Source organism: Neovison vison, chromosome 13 (assembly GCF_020171115.1).
Source record: "Neovison vison isolate M4711 chromosome 13, ASM_NN_V1, whole genome shotgun sequence".
Classification (NCBI taxonomy): domain Eukaryota; kingdom Metazoa; phylum Chordata; class Mammalia; order Carnivora; family Mustelidae; genus Neogale; species Neogale vison.
Genome location: NC_058103.1, coordinates 44456048 through 44470010, shown reverse-complemented (window position 1 = coordinate 44470010; position 13963 = coordinate 44456048). Strand labels below are relative to the sequence as shown.

Below are 13963 nucleotides of genomic sequence, written 5' to 3'. Positions count from 1 at the left end.
TGAGCACCCACTGTGTGTAGTTGACTGCTGAGGCATGGAAACTACCTTGGGAACTGGAATCTCTTATTTCTTTGCCTCTTATCCAGAGTTGTACATGATGATTTTTAAAACTGAACCCAAAAGCATCAAAGACCAAAACATCCTAGAACAGCCATTGATCAAGAAATAGTTTTTACCTTTAATAGCTCTTGCAACTGGCTTTTCTGTTGTAGTAGAGGAGATGGTTCTGGCAATCTGCTTTGCTGCCTGAGTGGCGGATCGAGTCATTCTCATGGATGTGGTCATTACGGGCTGTGTGACTGTGAGAAAAAAATAACCAAATCAAATGCTTGCTGCTATTATTAAATTACTGTTGTGGCAACATCAGAGCTTATTAAGATATATAATATAACAACTGCTAAATTCCTACCTTTTTTCTCTTTGTCCAACACTTTTCTTTCAGAAGTTTGTCTCTGACCAGGTCGGATTGTTCGAACATCACTCCCATTATTAATCTATTTAAAAGATTAGGTGCTATGTGATTTAACTGCATAATGAATCAAATTGCCACTTTTTTGTGGGGGGGGCAGTTTTCCAAGTCATTTTTTTCATTCAACCATACAAAGACTCCCACACATCTCTGCTACCCCCACCTTCTTCTGAAGAGGAGTGGAGTGAGATGGAGAGAAGGACTGAGCAAACCCCACCCCCCAGGGGTCACTTACAAAAGGGGGAAATGGGGGAGGGAGGAGACATCCTAAAAATAGCAATGAATAAATGAGGGGTAACAGAACCACAAACACAAGGCTGAGGCAGTGCCAGGGAGGGCGGTGGGGGTGTGGGGTGGATATGGAACCCTTCATGAATTTGCATGCATCCTGCTGCAGGGGCCAAGCTAACCTTCTCTGGATTGTTCCAGTTTTAGCGTTTGTGCTAGCGAAGTAAGCACTCAAATTGCTACATATTTTATCTGTAAATTGACCCCATATCTCAAGTCTGTTTATTGTAAATGACCTGGCAAAAAATCTACTTCCCCAGATAAAATGAGATGAAGAAAAAAGGTTTGCATTATACAATGGAAATTTTCCTCACAGCTTCTTTAGAATCTTAGACTTTAGAAAATGCTAATAAGGGGCGCCTGGGTGGCTCAGTGGGTTAAAGCCTCTGCATTCGGCTCAGGTCATGATCCCAGGGTTCTGGGATCGAGCCCTGCATTGGGCTCTCTGCTCAGTGGGGAGCCTGCTTCCTCCTCTCTCTCTCTGCCTGCTTGTGATCTCTGTCTGTCAAATAAATAAATAAAATCTTAAAAAAAAAGAAAATGCTAATAACCTGAGCTATTAAAAATAGCTGTCTATAATCTTCTGAGAATCCTTAAACATACCAGGCATGTTTTCACTTCAAGACCTTTGAATTGTGTCTAGAAACTTCTTCTAGATAGAAAGCTCTTTCCCATGGTTCACTCTTCCACTCCTTAAAGACTTCACTCAAGATGTCACCATCTCAGTGAGGCCCCACTTGACTGCCCCAATCCAAATCCCACCTGACACCCACTCTAGTGCTCCCCTTCTCCCTTCACTTTTTTTTTTACCTCCTCTATAATACTTACATCCATCTGATCTGCTATATACTTGTTTTTTTTAATTGTCTATCTCACATGTAAGCTCAATGAAAACAAGGAATTTTGTTCATTTTGTTCACTACTATACCCTAGAGAGAAACGGGGTAGACTCAAATGTTATTGAATACATGAAATTCAGGTTCCTCACCTGATGAAGAGGCATACTATTTTCTTCCTTGCCCACATCCCTTTATTTTAGTAATCTTCCTAGTAACTTCAGTCACATGGTGTTTTGAAGACATGTAAGTTTATAACACCCACCCTAGGTGCTCTATTTTTATATCCCTATCTCTATTTTATGATGACATAACAGAATGCATAACAGTAGCCAGTAAACAAAAGAGTGTGACATAAGGTTTAGCAGACATCTCACAAGGGATGTCATGCAAAGATATTTTCAGTGAGTATTTCCTTAGTAGCCAAGAACGTTTTATCACCATTAACAATAATACAGATTTTGGTATCATTAACTCTAACAAATTAATCACCACACTTAAAACTGGTATTAGATTAAAAACCAATTTACTCTGAGAAGAAAAGTACCATTTGTCATCTTTGTAACAATTACCTACTAACTGTCAACTCTACCTTAGTCTGCTCCATTTGGTCTTTGGCCTTTGACCTTGTAATCCGTTCAGAAGATGGAACAGCCTTAAAACAGTCAAAGAAAATAAAGTTTAAAAAATGAATTGGCAAAAGTTTAATTTCATGTCTCTCTTGAAATAAAATTTCCATTTTAAAGTTAAATTTTATCCTTGATCATTTATGGCAAAAAGATACTTGCCAACTTGAATTCCTATTTTATCTGGTTCTGGCTTGGCTTAAAGTACATTTAAATTAGCAGCTTCAAAACACATTTCTTGGGGTGCCTGGGTGGCTCAGTGGTTTAAGCCTCGGCCTTCAGCTCAGGTCATGATCTCAGGGTTCTGGGATGGAGCCCCACATCAGGCTCTCTGCTCAGCAGGGAGCCTACTTCTCCCCCTCTCTGCCTGCCTCTCTGCCTACTTGTGATCTCTCCCTCTGTCAAATAAATAAATAAAATCTTTTAACAAAACCCCAAAAGCTCATTTCTCGGTTAGCCGAAAGAAGAAATTTCAAGCCATATTTTCCAGGTATTTGAACCCTCATTAATAAGGTTTGCTGGACTTATTCAGAAGGGGATAGATGAACAGACTAGAGTATTAGGATCTTTTGTTTTCTGTTTAATGAAAAGATACTATACAGCTTACTCTCCCGGCTTTTACAGTTTGCCTTCGAGCCTCATGATTATGCATTTCTCCACTGTCAATAAGAAAATGGAGACTTGATCACAAAATGTGGAAAAAAACGAACATGAGAAAGACTGATTAAAAAGTGGCAAGAGGGGCCCCTGCGTGGCTCAGTGGGTTAAGCCTCTGCCTTCGGCTCGGGTCATGATCCCAGGGTGCTGGGATGGAGCCATGCATGGGGCTTTCTGCTCAGCGGGGAGCCTGCTTCCTCCTCTCTCTCTGCCTGCCTCTCTGCCTACTTGTGATCTCTCTGTCCAATAAATAAATAAAATCTTTAAAAAAAAAAGTGGCAAGATATTTATCAACTCTGTAAAATTTCTTTTTTTTTTTTAAAAAGGTTTTATTTATTTATTTAACAGAGAGAGGTATCACAAATAAAGAGGCAGACAGAGAGAGGGGGAAGCAGGCTCCCTGTTGAGCAGAGAGCCCAATGTGGGGCTCGATCCCAGGACCCTGAGACAATGACCTGAGCCAAAGGCAGAAGCTTAACTCACTGAGCCACCCAGGCACCCCAATTCTGTAAAATTTCTTAGACATAATCAGATTTCTCTCTTAGATAAGAAGTCATTTTCTTCCCTAAATCTCAGGGAAAATCTAATGCTAAAGAAATTAGGCCCTTCTTAGATTGCACGGCCACCAGAATTCAACAGTGGCCATCTAATAAATAAAATAAAAAAAAATTATTGGTGAATCTTATTACTTAATACCGTGATGGGTCTCTTGTTCCCAATACACACACTATAATATATATATTTCCTTAAGTTTTTCATTTTATTCCCAGCATACTTAACATACAGTGTTATATTAGTTTCAAGTACATAATATAGTGATTCATCAATTCCATATATCATTCCGTGCTCATCATGACAAGTGTGTTCTTTAATCCCCATCACCTGTTTGACCCCCTCCCCTCACCCACCTCTCCTCTGGTTACTATCAGTTTGTTCTTTAGAGGTAAGAGTCTGCTTCTTTGTTTATCTCTCTTTCTCTCTCTTCCTTTGTCCATTTGCTTCCCCTTACATATATTTTGAACATTTTTAAATAGTTGTCTATAGTTTAGAACAATGATTGGTATCTTATCTCGAAAAGTCAGCTTAAATCTAATCCCTTCCAAATCTTCTTTGACGTTCCTCCAAACATAAATAATCTCTCCCTCTTCTGATATACAGAATATATTTATCTATATCATCCTACCTAAACACTATTGTATTGATTTTGGGTCCCTTCCCCCTTATCCGAAGGTCATTCACAGATAATAATAAAAAAAAATCAAAGATCTAAATAAATCAATGAGATGAGTGAAAGCCCAGAAAAACAGGCAGTATTCAATAGGTTTTATGTTATTCAGTTTATATTTAAATCAGGAATGAGTACACAGTCTAAGATCTTTTATACTTATCTTTAAAATAGCACATCACCAGCGACTACCTAAATTACAAATCCCACTGCCCCAGTTCAAATTTCATCCTTCCTGACTCACTGACCATTTTCTTTAGATCACCCCTCCCCCATGCAGGGTTTCAGTACTCCAGCCGCTCAGACCAGTCTTCCTCAGTCACTCACTGGAACCTGACTTCTGCCCACTCTTTTCCTATCTCAAGAACCTATAAACTACATCAACAGACCTGATTTTACTAATTTACCATTTACTATTTACTAATAAGGATAGTAAATTTACCTTTCTTGGCTCCGCTTTCATAGTTGTCTGGTTTGATAACAGAAAACAAGGCATATCAGGCCTATAAAGACCCACTTTAAATACTCCTCGTTTAGCTTTCTCTCTCTGCTCTTTCAATTTCTGAAGCTGCTTTTCTTCTTTATATTTTTGGAGCATTTGCTTTCGTTGATCACCTAGAAGAGTTTTCACTGACCCTAGGTAGAAAAAACCCACAGTATATAATACATTTCAAAAAAAAAAGTTAGGCAAATGTCTAACTTCTAACTTCAACTGCTGTTAAGAAATGCTTTCAGTAACTTTTGTTAATTCCTTAGCACTCAAACAAGTTATTTCAACCTCTCTTCTTTTAAAATTTATATTTCTTTGCCTTTGTCTTTTCAAATATTTATTAACTGCTTGCTACACAGTAAGCATGCATTACTTCACTTTTGAATTAATGTGCTTGTATGATAGCCACCCTCCAAGTTGACCCCAATGATTCTCACCTCCTGGTGATGATGCCTGCATGTCATCCCTTCCCACACTCAACAGGGCTGGCCTGGTAACCAACAACATACCATGAAATGATGGTTTTGACTCCAAAGACTAGTCATTATAGACATTGAAATGTTTGCCTTGGCCCTTCTTGGACTGCTTGCACTGGAGGAAGCCAATGGCCTTGTAGAATCTTAAGGGGACTTGACTGGCCCTATAGAGATGTCCACATGACAAAGTTCTAAGGCCTCCTGCCAGAAGCCAGTATCAACTAGCCAGTCATGGGAGTGAGTCATCTTGGAAGCAGACCACCCAGTCTGAGTTAAGCCTGCATGATGCATCCCTGGATGACATCTTGACCGTGACCTCCAGCACCACCCATTTAAGCTGCACCCAAATTCCTGACCCACAGCAACTGTGTGAAATAATAAATGTTGAAATTGTTTTAAGCCACTAAGTGTTAGGTTAATGAATACCCAATATTAGGGCTATTTGTCAGTTTCTTCAGCTCAACTTGGGTTTCCATCTACATACTGTTTGTTTTAACCGGTTTGGGAAGAAGAGGCTATGTGCAAGACATGCTTAGGCAGTGTGAATAAGTAAGTCTTTGCCCTTGAAGGGCTCACAGCATCCTGGAGAAATGAAAGCTTCAGTCTGGTTTAGTATGAAACAAATAGGAGAATGCACACAATAGAGAATCAGAAAAAACCTCTTTATGGGAAGACCAGGAAAAGGCTCCTCAGAAAAGAGAATACCTGAGAAAGGTTCTGAAGAATGATTCTATTTGCCTACTGGGTAAGGGTTAAAAATAATTAATGAAAATAATACCCCAAGTAAGTAAATTTACTAAAAAATAAGCATGTGTTTAAAATAGGTAGGTTTTTTTATGCCATGTAAATTACACCTCAATAACGTTGTTTAAAAAAAAAAAAGGCCAGAACAGAACATGCAAAAGCACAGATGCTGAAATGGTTAAGCAACAAAACCTCTGGATTTTCAACTTCTCCTCTAAATGTTCACGTCATCTCTTGATCTGACTGAAACCTGGCTCTCCCTGAAGACAGTCTCCCCAGCAGTCCTCTCACACAGTTGACTGTTTTTTCATCTCACACCAGTGTTATCACTGGACCCAAAGAGGGGAGGTGTCCTCATCACTGCTTCCCAGTGATTTCCAGTGTAAAGATCCCACCTTTACATTTCATGTCATCAGATCCCACTATCAAGTACCCCAGCTTGTCTTCTATAGGCCCTCCAAGTTTCCTCTTGTCCCTTGAAAGCTCTAGCTCCTAGCTCACTCTCACTCTCTCTGTCACTATCATAGTACAAATCTTGATGACCCCTCCAATACCCGGGCTTCTCAATTCTCAGGCTTTCTTTCCTCCAGTGATCTCCCGATGGTCACATCCCTGCCAGTATTTCAATCTTTCTGATGCTGTAAAAGATAACACTTACACACCACACTGGAGCAAACAGAGAGATTTGCTTATGACCAAAAACAACCAGCCAGAGAGAGATCTCGGACCAACCCATGTCCTTCCAGAAACGTCAATATTTTGTCACACCTGTATTCAATTGGCACCTTACTTCTCATGCTATGGTCCTATTGAAAAAAGCTAGTCAGTTGTCCCACAGAATGTCCTGCACTGCATATTTGTTTGTCTGCTTTCTCATGTTTTTTATTCATTCTTCTAGCCTTCATGTTTTCTATAAACTGGAAATTATATCTAAGGTTTTGATTAGACTCAAGTTTAACTTTTGGGGCAAGACTGTGTCCTGAGTGGTGCTGCCAAAAACCTTGGAGTCATTCTGCTCTTCTTTCTTTATCAACCCTACATCCAATCCATTAGGAAATCTTACTGGTCCAACCTCCTAAGTCTATCCAGATTGCAACCACCTATCTTTAATGCTATCATTTTGATCAGCCATCATCAACTAAATTATTGTAATAGTCTCCTACTTGGGTTTTCCTAAGGCCATGCTTGCTATCCTATAATCTATTCACAACACAGCAGCCAAAGTGATGCTTCTAATACATAAACCAAATTTATATAAACACCTATTAATCCTTTAATAGCTTCTCATTTCATTCAGACGAAAAGCCAAAGTCCTTATGATGTCCCCTGAGGGCTCCACAGGGGTGGGAGCTACCCCTTATTCATTTTTCTCTAGCCATGCTTGCCTACATGCTTTCTCTGGAACACACCAGGCTCACTCCCACTTCTGGTCCTCAGCAAATGGAAAATAAACCAGATATTTTAATAGCATACTGAAAGGGTTAGACTTATTTGAGATTTTGGTCAAGGAATAGAGCATTTGAGGGAGAAAGAGAAGAGGCAAAGAGATGACTTGGGAGTCATAACACCTCTTGTTCCCAGACAAAAAAAAAGTCTCGTTCCTTCTCGAAAAGCCATCCTCTATCATTCTATGACCCCATTTTCATTTCCTCCCAAATTCTAAGAGATGTTGTTCTTTACTTTCTCCCCTTCAACTATCAGCCCATTTCCTTGACCTTCAAACATGCATGGATCACCTCATCTCAAAAAAAAAAAAAATCCTTTAACACTTTTATCCAATTCTTTTCTCTCACTTTCCTTTAGAATCACAAACATGATAAATCCAGAAGAAATCTTTTAGCCCAACACTCTCATTTACAGAATTGATTAAGCTTGAATATGTAGGGAGTCTTGTAAGTGCCACATATTACAATGGTCCTAGAAATAATAAAATTGAAGTAGTGAACAGTTAAACAACTTAGCATCCCATTTCATTCTCTATAAAACTTCTAAAAAAAAACTATCTCTGTCATTTACTCAGCACTTACCCCCACTTTATTTCACTGCGATCCAACTCCTAATGCCTGCTATATAAAGCAACTAAATAGGGGTCCAGTGTTCCTGTTGGCAAAATTCGAAAGTCATTTCCCAGTTTTCTTCCTTCTTGTCTATAGCATCCCTTGCCTTCTAAGACACTCTACTTTTATTATTTTTATCTTTTGCTGAGGTCATTCCTTTCTTCTTTAATTGGCTTTTTCCTTTCTAATGACTCTAAGTCCTTTTAACAAATCGCAAGGGCAAATTCTTTGCTCTTCTGAGAAACTTTCCCATTGATAAGATATCCTTATTTCAGTTCTATTTTTAATGCCCCTTATCAATTTCTCTTGTCAATAGTCATCTTAACTGCTCCAAAAGTAAGAACTTTAGGATTCCTATTAGTCAATATAGATAATACAGTGTTATAATTCTCTATAAGTAGAATGGCTTTAGCCTAGCCAGGGACTTGCATAGCCTTTACCTTGAACAAAAAGCATTTAGTTGTAGAAAATACCAAGTTACCCAGAATAATGTTTCAAAACTCCATGCTTCTGTTCAGGATTTTCTTAATCTCAGGTATTAAACCAAATTTTATTCACTCTTCAAAGCATTTAAAGTTACAATGGACCTTTACTTACTCGGCTTGACACTGGCCTTTTCTGGAACAAGCTTTTGACATGTCTCATCTAATTCAAGATTTCTACTTTCCAAGGTTGGAATGTTGACATCTTTCAAACCAAAGTGTCTATTTCGTTCATATTCCTTATGCCTGTTTTCTTTTTGAGACAGTGATTTCCTATGAGCAATTCTGGTTCTAATCATGTCGATACTTAAATCCTTTCTGTGTCGACTGGCAAAATGTGATGAAGACATCCTATCAGAGGAAAAAAGAGACAAACTTCCATGGATTTTTATTATTTAATAAACTGAGATTTAATCCAACTCCCATCCTATCTCAGAGTCTTTGAAAATAAAAACATTAAAATACACACACACACACACACACACACAAGGAATAAGTAGGTAACACTAAAGAGAGGAAAGGAGATTATCAAAAGATAAAACATATTTCTTATTTAGTTCTAAATAGGAACTTGCTTGACAGATGAAGGGAAGCCCAGGAAGCTATGGTCCAGAATATAAACAGGAGGCATTAGGAAGTTAAAAAAAAATTATAAGCACACTATACTCTTCAACAAGAATAACTAAGAAAGTCTGCCAGAGAACTCCAGATACAAGAAAAATTTGCAAAAGAAATGCAACAAATTAAAATGTTACAGGATTTAAAGCAATCAACAGAGTCTAAAAATAAGAATGCATATGACCTGGATGCCAATAAGATTCTTCTTCAAGAGCCATGGGGAAGTGACAAAGGACTGTGGTTTTGTTTTGTTTTCTTTCTTTCTTTCTTTCTTTTTTTTTTTTTTAAAGTAAACTCTACATCCAACCTGGGCCTCAAACTCCCTACAGGATGGTGAAGAGTCCCACATTCTACCAACTGGGCCAGCAGGAACCTAAGGACTGTGCTTTTCATGAGTCCTCCTTTACTATTTGATTTGTCACCTCCTGCCAAGTATGAATTTACTACATATGAAAGAAAAAATAAAACTCATGATTAGTTATTTTAAAATACAGCATAGCATTATACACCGCAGAGAAAGGAAGGAGAGGGAGAAAGAGAACGAACACTAAAGGGCTATTTAATAATCATTTAAACCCTAAAAGATAGTATTACCGCCATTATACAGATGAGGTAAATTAACTGCTCCCGTTAGCACGGCTAAAGGGTGGTGGAGCTGGCATCCCAGGTCAGGCAGCCTGGCTTTTCGCATACATCTAAGCTCTGTTCTTTGACTTCCTGGAGTTTCTTCGAGCTTGAAAATCTAGAAATACCTTAGTCTTGCTTGCCTAGAAGTTCTCAGCCGGGGTGTTTTCAGTTTTCACAGGATCTGAGAAGAGCTACTGGAACTTAAGTTTGGGCCCAACAGGACTTAGCGGTACCTACTAAATACTGTCCCGCCCCCAAGGCTAATTATGCCCCGGTGGCGAAACGCTGACTACTACCATACAGGTCAGGGCAACAAATATTTACCCTCCTGGAGGGCTGCGTCATCAACTACAGGAAGGACTTGTAACACGGTCCTAGAGCAGACTCCCCTGAGCTGCGCGTCTAGCCCACCGTCTCGGTCCTCCGAGTCTTCCAGACCTTCTACAAAGTGGGTCCGCTCCTTCCCGCCCGCTCCCCAGCACACACTTACCTGAGACAGCTTCTGGAGTCAAACCTAAGTGAACTAAAAGTAAAGGAACCTTTGGGTCTGAAGGACACTGCCGCCTCAGAAGCAGGAACAGAGGCCCGTCATCCAGAACTCCGCAAAATTCAAACTTCCCGCACCGAGCCTCTGATTGGAGGGGTTTTAACCAATACTTCCGGGGAAATGCCCGCCTCTTCCCTTCGAAGAGGCTTGCGATTGGTTTGCGCCTGGCGATATTTGAATTGATTGAAAGGTGAACCGGACGGTTCAAAGGATGGGTGTGAGTGGAATGAATGGGCAGGTCTGCAATTGACGAGAGGCGGAGCAATGGGATTTCTGGGCCTGGGCCCACGTAACTGCCGTAGGAGTCACACGTACTCCCAGGATCCCCAGTGTCCGAGGAAGGTCCTTGGCTTCCGGGGGAAGAGGAGCTTAGAGTTTCCAGGGCTTTTTAATTCCCTGTTTAGTCACAAAAATCAGAGTTTATCGGACTGTTTTCCTCAGCGTTTCAAAGGAGGGACTTAAGCCAACAAATTTCTCATTTTACTGTGTAGTGTCAACTTTTTAAGGGTGCCAGTTTTTGTTTTGTTTTTAAGTATGCTCCATGCCCAGGGGATCCCAACTTGGGGCTTGAACCCCGGACCCTGAGACCAAGACTTGTGCTGAGATAAAGAATTGGATGCTTAAGGACTGAGGCACCCAGGCACCCCCCAATCTTCCCCCGCCCCTCCATTTTTTTTTATTTAAGTAAAATTCAAATAGAGTGAAAAACAGGTTTTTTTAAGTGTATATTTGATGAATTTTACTAAATATAAAGAGCTGTGTAACCACCACCCAAGAGTTCCTTCAAGCCCCTTTCCAATCGCCCACCTTTTAGACAACCACTCCTCTGATGTCTATCATTAAAATAAAGGTGGTAGGTTTTCTTTCACATCCTCCTTCTTTCTCTCATGTTTTCGAGATCCATTCCTATTGTGAGTGAATCAACATTTAGTTGTTTTGATTATCAAAAAATTCCATTGTACATAATTGGCCCTTTAACAATATGGGTTTTGAACTTCATGGGTCCATTTATTTGTTGTTGTTGTTTTTAAAATATAAATACAGTACTGTAAATGTATTATCTCTTCCTTATAATTTTCTAACATTTTCTCTAGCTTACTTTCTTGTAAGAATAGAGTGTATAATACCTACACAAAATATGTTCATGAACTGTTCATGTTATTGGTAAGCTCCTATCAATTAGTAAAGTTCTGGGAGAATCAAAAGTTATACTCTGATTTTCTGCTGTGAGGGGGTTCATACCTCTAAGCCCCTGTAGTTTAAGGATCAACTGTACTTTGCTTACCCATTCACCTACCAATGGGCAGTTAGATAGTTCCAGTTTTTGGTTATTATTAATGAAGTTGCTATAAACATTCTTGTACAAGTCTTTTTGTGGGCATGTTTTATTTCTCTTGCGGAAATATGGGTGTGGAATTTCTGGGTCGTTGTAGGTAAGCTTAATTTTATAAGAAATTGACAAGAAGTTTTCCAAAATGGTCAGACCATTTTACCTTCCCACTTGTGATATATAAGAGCCCCAGTTGATGGATATGCTTGCTAACATTTGGAATCATCACTCTAATTTTAACTCCTCTAATGGAGGATAGTGTAAGAAAGGGAGGCAGGGACAATGTTCCCCCATCCCCTTCACCACCAAGAGGAAACTACCCTTAAAAAAGCATTGGGTGACAGGAGCATGGAGAGTTAATCATATTTAAACAGCCTCCCAACATTCTCATAAAAACCTCTAGACTTAGAAACTCCAGTGGCAACCCTTTTGGGTCCCCTCCCTCTTAGGGAGCTTTTTTGTTTTTTTTTTTGTGTTTTTTTTTTGCTTTGTTTTAATATTTTATTTATATATTGGACCGAGGGAGAGATCACAAGTAGGCAGAAAGTCAAGCAGAGAGAGAGGGGGAAGCAGGCTCCCTGCTGAGGAGAGAGCCCATTGTGGGCTTGATCCCAGGACCCCGAGACCATGGCCTGAGACGAAGGCAGAGGCTTAACCCACTGAGCCATCCAGGTGCCCCCCTCTTGGGGAGCTGTGTACTATCACTCAATAAACTTTGCTTTGTGGACCACTTCTCTGTTTGATCCACCTCTTCATTCCTCAAAGCAGCATGACCAAGAGCCGTGGGCCCTAAAGGAAAAGAAATCCTGAAATATCTCTCGTAGGTGTGAAATGGTATTGAGTTTTAATTTTGTAGTTCTGCAATGTCTAATGATGGTGACCATCTTTTCATGTACTTATTAACTATTTTTATATCTTGTGAAATATTTCTTCAGTTCTTTGACCTGTTTTTAAAATTGGGGTTATCTTTTAAAATTTGGTTGTCTTTAAAGTATTCATTTGTAGTAGTTCTATCTCTTCTGAGTGCAAATCCTTTGTCATATATATATATATATATATATATATGTATATGTATTTTTAATATATTCTTCCAGGCTGTTGATTGACTTTTTCAAAATAATAAACTTTTAGGATGATTTCAGATTAACAGAAAAATTATAAAAATGATAGAGTTCCTGTAAGTCCCACATCTATTTTCCCATTACAGTTTCTCAGAACTTTCCTTGTTTTTGGTAAACTTGACAATTTTGAGGAGTACTAATCAGATATTTTGTAGAATGCTCCTCAGTTGGAATATGTCTAATGTTTCCCCCATGATTAAGCTGGGGTTATGGGTTTTTGGAAGGAAGACCATAGAGGTGAAGCATCATCCCCATTATATCACATCGAGTATGTAATATCAACATGACTTATCACTGTTAATGTTAAACTTGACCACTTTTTTGAGGTAGTGTTTGTCAGAATTCTCTACTGAAAGATTACTCATTTTCCTCCTTTCCAGACTGTTCTCTTTGGAAGGAAATAACTATGGACAGTCTACTCTTAAGGAATAGGAGGTTATGCCCCATCTTCTGACGGACAGACATTTTAAACATAAGCTATTTGGAATGGTTTGCACGGGAGATTTGTCTTTTCTCTGTTATTTATTTATTTAATCACTTATATAAGGACCCATGGATATTTATTTCAAAGATTTATTTATTTATTTTAGAGAGAGAGAGCATAGTGGGAGGGGCAGAGGAAGAGAGAGTGAGTCTTAAGCTGGCTCCATACCCAGCACAGAGCCCTATGGGGCTTGATCTCACAACCCTGAGACCATGACCTGAATTGAAACCAAGAGTCAAACGCTTAACTGACTGTGCTACCCTGGCAACCCATGGATGTTATTTTATACTTTGGGTCATACTCTAACACTTTATTTTTATGCTCAAATTTTTCTAACTTTGGCCATTGGTAGCTTTTTCAGTTTGTTCTTCTGTCACTTTAATATATCTTCATGATCGAAGGACTTTTTTTGGTTGTTTTTAATTTGTTTTTGTTTATTTTAGTAATTCCTTACTTCCTGACTCTGCAGGATGCTCTGAGCATACCTTGCATTTTCATTGCCCCACTACTAGGTCCAGTCATTTCTCTAAGGAGCCTTGGTTCCTCTTATTGGAGAATGGTACTAGAAACCAAGTTCTGGATATGAGATGGGCTTCTTGCTACTGGATAGTCTCTCAGGTGACAGAAGGAAGAAATATACCTGTTTCTATTCTAAGGTATGCATATTTGTATCTATAAATATTTCTATACATAACCTCCTGTATCTATATTAAATTAATCATGAATTCATGCTGATGTCTCCAATTGTAATCCACTACCACAGAGATCATTCTAGTTTTCTCCCTTTGCTTATCTGTAACCTCCCACTCTAAGAACAGAAAACTTGGAAAACCAACTCTGTTGGTTGCCTTTTCATTTTATTCATAGCATCATTAGTAGATAAAAT

At 39.1% G+C, this 13963-nt stretch overlaps 1 protein-coding gene and 1 non-coding gene across 4 annotated transcripts in view; both read right to left on the bottom strand.

The window, feature by feature from the left end:
- The window catches only part of DLGAP5 (DLG associated protein 5), a 39005-nt gene extending 28785 nt beyond the window's left edge, over nt 1-10220 (bottom strand). For 2 of the 3 annotated variants that reach the window (XM_044229823.1, XM_044229825.1), the window contains exons 1-6: nt 10086-10220; nt 8466-8701; nt 4544-4737; nt 2186-2248; nt 410-494; nt 177-299 (exon numbers count right to left, since the gene is read on the bottom strand). In XM_044229823.1, coding sequence (XP_044085758.1) covers nt 177-299; nt 410-494; nt 2186-2248; nt 4544-4737; nt 8466-8700 — 700 coding nt within the window. In that variant the 5' untranslated portion in view covers nt 8701; nt 10086-10220. Of the gene's footprint in view, nt 1-176; nt 300-409; nt 495-2185; nt 2249-4543; nt 4738-8465; nt 8702-9562; nt 9973-10085 lie in introns of those variants that run through there. The other variant, XM_044229824.1, reaches the window with a different exon arrangement.
- On the bottom strand, nt 823-928 carry LOC122894909. Its single transcript, XR_006381909.1, has one exon. It is a non-coding gene; the product is annotated as a U6 spliceosomal RNA (small nuclear RNA).
- Nucleotides 10221-13963: the final 3743 nt, after the last annotated feature.